General features: G+C 39.0%; 1 protein-coding gene across 2 annotated transcripts; it reads left to right on the plus strand.

Annotated features, from left to right (window-relative positions):
* The first annotated feature begins 409 nt into the window (after nt 1-409).
* Nucleotides 410-6,243, plus strand: Zdhhc8 (zinc finger DHHC-type containing 8). Of its 2 annotated transcripts, none has more exons than XM_034319259.2 (9): nt 410-1,123; nt 1,260-1,381; nt 1,440-1,597; nt 1,665-1,837; nt 1,922-2,116; nt 2,191-2,335; nt 2,907-3,121; nt 3,188-3,382; nt 4,549-6,243. In XM_034319259.2, the coding sequence occupies exons 1-9, from the start codon at nt 1,032-1,034 to the stop codon at nt 5,261-5,263; spliced, it is 2,010 nt and encodes a 669-aa protein (XP_034175150.2). In that variant the 5' UTR covers nt 410-1,031; the 3' UTR covers nt 5,264-6,243. The 2 variants fall into 2 exon arrangements, with proteins under 2 accessions (XP_034175150.2, XP_034175152.2); XM_034319261.2 differs by having other exon boundaries at nt 414-1,123; nt 3,209-3,382.
* The last annotated feature ends 433 nt before the right edge of the window (nt 6,244-6,676 follow it).

Raw genomic sequence — 6,676 nt, forward strand, 5'->3', positions numbered from 1 at the left:
AAGCGAACACGTTGCGTCGTGTGTTAAATAATAGCAAAGTTTACATAATAAAGCTCGGTGGTATGTGGCATCGGTCTGATCCTCAAACGGACAACGTGGGTGGTAAAAGCATCGTTACTAATAGAACGTACGATGATTCGCAAACCATGAAATTAGCTGTAACCATCGCGTGTGCGAACCTGATATCTTTATACAAATCGAATGACGTTCTATGTATCAGTAAGAGAGATACCTTATTGATTCCATGTGGCCCGTAACGACGGAATTCTTTCCCTTAATTTCTGCTTCATCTCGTTGGCCTCTTGCCATACTTCCTAATATAGCAACGACGCATCGGTTCTTCCGCGACAGTTTTTTTATTCCTTATTATTACGAAATTTAAATCATTATTTGCTTTGGAACACAATTTATGAATTACGAATTTCATTATCGATATTTGCTCCCTTAGAAAAGATTAACCGCGAAAAGTTTGAATTAAAAGTTTCATACACCGTCGGTAAGGAAGATTTTTCTTGGAAACACGATGGGCGTTATCGATCGGTAAAAAAGAAAATTCAAAATTGCAAAGCTTTAGAAATATCGCATCGAACGACATTAAGCTAATAGTGCAATTTTACTAGGAGAAAATTGTGAAAGTGAACCGCAGGTCTTGGTGGATCGCATTGCGGAACACTCGTGTTAGAGGGGGCACGGCTCGCTGTCGTGCACGATATATACAATATATATATATATATATATATTTATATATGTATGTCAGCACGGTAGTGTGTTCGCGGACCGTGTATGCAGAAGCGTTTAAATATTAATCACATTACGGATGTTTTTGCCCGTGTGACGCGCGCGTAATAGAAGGAATGATTATCAAAATGCCACCAATGTACAGACATAACGAGAATGGAAGTCCGTGCTAAATACGGATCTCACAACTTGCAAATAAGCAGCGCCGATGGACGCGGCCATGTTTTCTGGTAGCAGAAATCTTACCCATTAATAATTCGTTAATCGTCGAACCACGAAGTGGAGTGTGCAGAATGCCGAAATGCGATGTGAAGACAAGGTATCTACCAGCCACATTTGCCTGGACAGTCCTACTCAGCACCACGACACTCTTCTTCTGTTTTCCGTAAGTTTTGCACACATGTCTGTCTTCTTCTATTCTGGTGAGAGACTGTGATATTTGTGCTCCTGTTTTCATTGTTCAAAGTTTTTCTTAGTGTTTTGAGACGAGCGTACCAACACTTATCGTTTTAATCTTTCAGATGTCAATATTATGTGTTTCGATGGGGAACATGGGTACCTGCGCTACAAGGAGTCATCACCTTTTTTGTTCTGGCAAATTTCACATTAGCAACATTTATGGATCCAGGAGTTATTCCGAAAGGTATGTCTTTACATAAAATGAAGGTGAAATTTTTTAAGGAATACATCTTTTTTTAAAGCACCTCCTGACGAAGACCGAGAGGATGACTTCCATGCTCCGTTATATAAAAGTGTAGAAATCAATGGAATTACAGTTCGTATGAAATGGTGTGTCACATGCAAGTTTTATAGACCTCCACGTTGTTCACATTGTAGTGTTTGCAATCATTGTATCGAGGTTTGTACTAAATGTAATTAACATTTTTTTAATTTTAAATTTAACGTTTTTTTTTGTATATTTTCAGACATTCGATCATCACTGCCCGTGGGTGAATAACTGCATCGGTAGGAGGAATTATAGGTTCTTTTTTTTCTTTCTCTTGTCTCTCAGTTTTCACATGCTCAGTATATTTGGGCTTTGCCTGTATTTTGTATTGGAGCATAAACAACAGTTGGGCGAAGTGGATACAATTGTCGCGTATCCTTTTTTCCGAAATTAATTACTGTCCAATGAAGTTATAATACGTAATCTTACACGATATAATCCTTAAATTTAAAATAGACTTGTACTCATGGGAGTGGTTATACTTTTGTTCATTCCAATATTTGGACTGACCGGCTTTCATGTAGTACTTGTTTCTAGAGGACGTACGACAAATGAACAGGTAACGGGTAAATTTAACGGAGGCTACAATCCTTTTTCTCATGGTTGCTTACACAATTGCTGTTATACGCAATTTGGACCACAATACCCCAGGTAATATCCTAGTCAATCGATAACCAGCATCGTTAATTTAAGTAATTAGTAATTACGATATTGTAATGTTTCAGTTTAATTAAGCCTGAAAAGTATTCAGGAAAACGACGCGGAGTTTCTACATCTGAGATATCGACTATAGGCAGTGAGAACCAGGTAAAAACCTACATGGATAGCAGCAATGGTGTTAGAAATGCCAGTTCAAATGCTTACAATAAGGTAAGAGCTAGTGCAACTTTGCTTCTGACACTACATACATGAAGACTTTACAACTGTAAATAGGCACTTCCTCTTTAGCATGCAATTTTATAATGCTTCATCGGTGTATAACATACGAAGCTGTACGTAGTTCTATCATAGATATGTAATTTATTTTGCTTTAGGAAAGTTACAGATCTGCACTCTTTCACCGCGCTTCGAAGCTTTTATCAATACATACAAATGCTAATTGCAAATTGTAGTGCACGCACTTCAATGCGTTCAAAAGGCGTTTCTTGCACGATCTTTCGAATTCTTTGCCTTTGTTCGTTAATTTTTCAATTTCTTTCTTTAGAGTACGATTTCGAGCAACGATTCTTCCTCTCAGTAATATCCTATTAACACCGTTGGAAAGTTGCAGTTATTTTCTTACTCAGTCCCATGTTCCTTACCCAATTCCTGGCTGAACGTCAGTATTTCCAAGAAACGTGCGTTATTAATGTACAATAGCGTGCTACGATAATTAAATAATGAATGTTACAAATAGGTTCTAACAAAGATAGTTACCAAATGCATTAATTTTTAATTCCAGTTGTCACCTGGACGAGATGGTTCGGACACGGATATGGAACCCACTGCATCTCAGTCCGCGGATTGCGAGCCTACACCTCCGCTACAAAGACACGGTTCTAAAAGCAATTTCTTCCTGCCACCTGTGGAGAACAACGAGTCTCCCAGGCATCCACCGCCGTCGCAACATCGCCATCCAATGCATTACACTAGAGGCAGCCCTCACACAAGGCCAAGGTAAACGAATACAATAACAGGAAACGTTGTTTTCGTGTGTTAATTCATTTTTCTAATATACATAAGGTACGTTGTCAATACCTATAGGGGAATGAACGGCTCTCGAAGCCATACGCCTGATCCATTATCGCCAGAAGCAAGCGGATCACCCGCCGCAGCTTCCCAAAGAGGTCAAGGACAAGGGGGTGCTAGTCCAACGACACAACGGATTAAAGCTATCGGAGTACCTACTCCACTCGCCATTTCCAGTCCTATTCGCAGGTACGTTTATGCTTCCCTATCGCTTACAAACGAAAATAGAACAATTACGAATCTATGCTGAATATATATTTCAAGAAATATATGAATTCTGCAAGTAAATAGTGTGATACGATCTTGTGTGATATAAAGATAATGAAATATATTTGTTCTATTCCGTGGACACTTAAAAGTACTTTTTGAAATATTAAGTATTTAATAAATGTACATTTCTTTTTTTTTTTTTCTTCCTTTAATTGTACGTCGCGGCGTTTCACATTGCACAAAATTTATCTCGATGTAGAGAGCAAGAGGGAAGCGCCACATTTAGTAATTAGTTATATTGCATTTCTTGAGCACGCTATCAATACAAATTGAACAATCTCCTTTTATTCAATGTCCTGTTTGCAACCTGTTTCGACATGATGTGAAGCCTGTTTATTTTTTCAGATTCCCTATCCCTCACTATGAACACCTCACTCTTGCTCTTATTCTTTCTTCCCCTATATTCTCTCACCGCTATTCTCGCCTTCTGAATGACGAAGGAACGTGATAATATATAATGATAAAACGCGTTGCGCGATTGTAGATCACGATAATATAAATAGAGAATTAGTTTCTCTGCATGTATATATTACAAGATATATGGTATATAGATAAGTTTGTGTCCCACTGCAGGGGGTGGTAACTGCAAGGAGCTGCTTTCTACCATCATGTTGCAACCTACTGCAGGTAAACACGAACTTCATCCTACGAGGACATACCGTAGTTTAAAGTTATGCTTTCTTGCATATATTTCATACGTATATTATATACTTAAGAGAAAAGCATACTTAAATTTAAATATATATATATATATATATATATATATATATACATGTATATATATATATATATTTTTACACACATATCAGTCGACCAACACGCAAGTAAATGTCCATATATATGTATTTCCTAGGTTCGCTACCTTTTTACGTTGTTTCTTGGATAGATGCTAATTTTATAACAGGAATGATGCGCTGTTCTCTCTCTCTTGTATGTTTCGCCAGAGCCGTATTTGTATGGCTACAATGCTCAGCACTCGCATATTCATCTTGGTTCACTGTATTATTGTGCATTTGTCGGTTATTCAAACATCAAATTAATCGGTATCAATGTTTGGAGATGAAAGTATCGTGTGTCTGTTACAGATCGAACCCAGGTACGCCGACGCAGGTTCGTCGGCCAGATTTTATAGGAGTAAACGAAGCACCAACGTATTATGATGTACAGCAAGGGAATAATACCGGTGTTGGTAGCGGTGCCGTTGTAGCTGGTTACAGTCCACAGCGCCGTTTCTTGTCGGAAAGTGAGCTCGTTCGTCAAGGTACCGAACATTCGTACTCGAGAACTAACAATACCGTTGACAACATTCGAGAGTTAGCGGGTTCGCCTCAACGTGGTGTCTACATGTGGAAAGATAATTCACCTGGCAGCTATCCAGCTCCAGCTGGTGCGACGGGAAACGCGACAACGCATCAGTCGCCATCGCAAAGACCACCGCCGCCGTCGTCGTCGTCGTCGTCGTACGATTATTATCGTTCGAATCCAACGAGTCCTACGCAACAATTGTACGCCAATGCTCCCAGAGCAGCCTATCATCCTGCAATGAGAGGTGGAGTACCGGTCTTCCCACCGCATCAACAATCGCCGCAAGTGAAACGAAAAGCAACGATGGCGACGCCGACCACACCTACGTCGGGCGATACGCGTCGCAGACCAATGTCGTTTGTTAGAGCCTTAGAAATGACGGATTCCATGGAAATGGTGTCAGCGCCTAACGATAACAGATCACAACGGCCCACAACGCCGACACCGGATCGTGCTAGTGTCTACGATACGATGAACTATGAAATATCTGTATAGCCCACCTTTACGGTCTCCGCCCCAACCTGCGGCTGGACGGAGATTGTACAAGAATTGCCGGCAACGTTACGCGTCTCCTGTTCGAATGAGGAAAGAACGTACGCCGCTTACGAGATATCCGTCTGAATCATCGTGTCGAAGCAGCTAAACATTCTATGTCAAATGATATTAATCCCGGTCGAGATATCATAAGTTCTTCCGGTCCAAATATTCATCCATTATCGATACACTTTATTGAAATATTGTGAGAAGAAGCCGATTATTTTCCTGAACGAACGAACGAACGATGAACTTGATACGATGGTATCATTCGCGTTTCTGTTGTCTGTGGAATGACAACTGATAAACGAGGAGAGTCTTCGTGAAAAAATGAAGATATCGTCGGTGTTCAATTATTTTTCATCAGAAACTGGCTAATATAGAAAAAAAAGTGTTATTAGGTCTTATTTCGCGTTGAACGGACGACAATGTATAAGATTAATATAAACGTTTCGTTTCAACGCGGAGTTTACCGTCAACGTGTAAGACTGTTGTGTCATGTTACTAGCAATATTTTTCATTTGTCCGTTGATTAACGAATGGAACATTTCGATTCTACATGTAGAGACGAGAACGAAACGTGTTCGTTTATCCGAGGGAAAAAAGAAGAAGCGTTCGGACCGATTGACGATTTAAGTAATCGAGTCACGAAATGCGTCAACGAAAGTAATTCCGAACGCTTAGGGGTAATTCGCTAAGCGATATACTCTTGCTAACGATCGAGCTTGTCTCGCTTAGCAGCAAATAATTCTATTTTTTAGTACACAGTAAGGTCAGTTTAGATTTTTATACCATGATGTCGTGACTCAATTTCTAGAAACGCAGCATCGGTTGATTCCCGTTCCTTTCGTTTTCCTCTTCTTTGTCTCGAATACACACGCGATTCAATTAGTAACAAAGAACATAGGGATTATTATTGCGAGCATCATTTTTTTTTTTTTTATCAGACTCGATTTTGATCACATCCATACTCTTCGTTTCTGGTTTTTAACGACATACACGAGAAAAGAACGGGATCAAAATCGAGTCTTCCAGTGTAGTCTCCTATTCTTCTATTGATGCGAGAACAATTCGTGTCTGTTTAACAAAGGGTTACTTAATCGACTTAAGTCATTATCAGGATAGAATAACAAATTCTGTGTAAAATAATCGTGAAATGTGTAGTAAATTTTTAATATACATATTTAACAATATTTATACGTAAATAATAAGACTTTACAATGATTTCATTTGTTTGTTATAAATGATAATTTTATCGATGTGACCACTAATACGATCAATTGGATTTTTACGAGTAAAAAGAGAATAGTTTAAAAAAGAAGTAAATATACGAAAGAGAACATTGTGTGAATGCGGGAAAAAAAGTATGTAGTA

This window comes from Osmia lignaria, chromosome 13, assembly GCF_051020975.1.
Source record: "Osmia lignaria lignaria isolate PbOS001 chromosome 13, iyOsmLign1, whole genome shotgun sequence".
NCBI lineage: Eukaryota > Metazoa > Arthropoda > Insecta > Hymenoptera > Megachilidae > Osmia > Osmia lignaria.

Coding starts and splice junctions, on each gene's coding strand:
- Zdhhc8 (XM_034319259.2), top strand. CDS start 1,032: ATGCCGAAATGCGATGTGAAGACAAGGTATCTACCAGCCACATTTGCC. Junction 1,124..1,259: donor ACACTCTTCTTCTGTTTTCC/GTAAGTTTTGCA, acceptor TTAATCTTTCAG/ATGTCAATATTATGTGTTTC. Junction 2,117..2,190: donor TTTGGACCACAATACCCCAG/GTAATATCCTAG, acceptor GTAATGTTTCAG/TTTAATTAAGCCTGAAAAGT.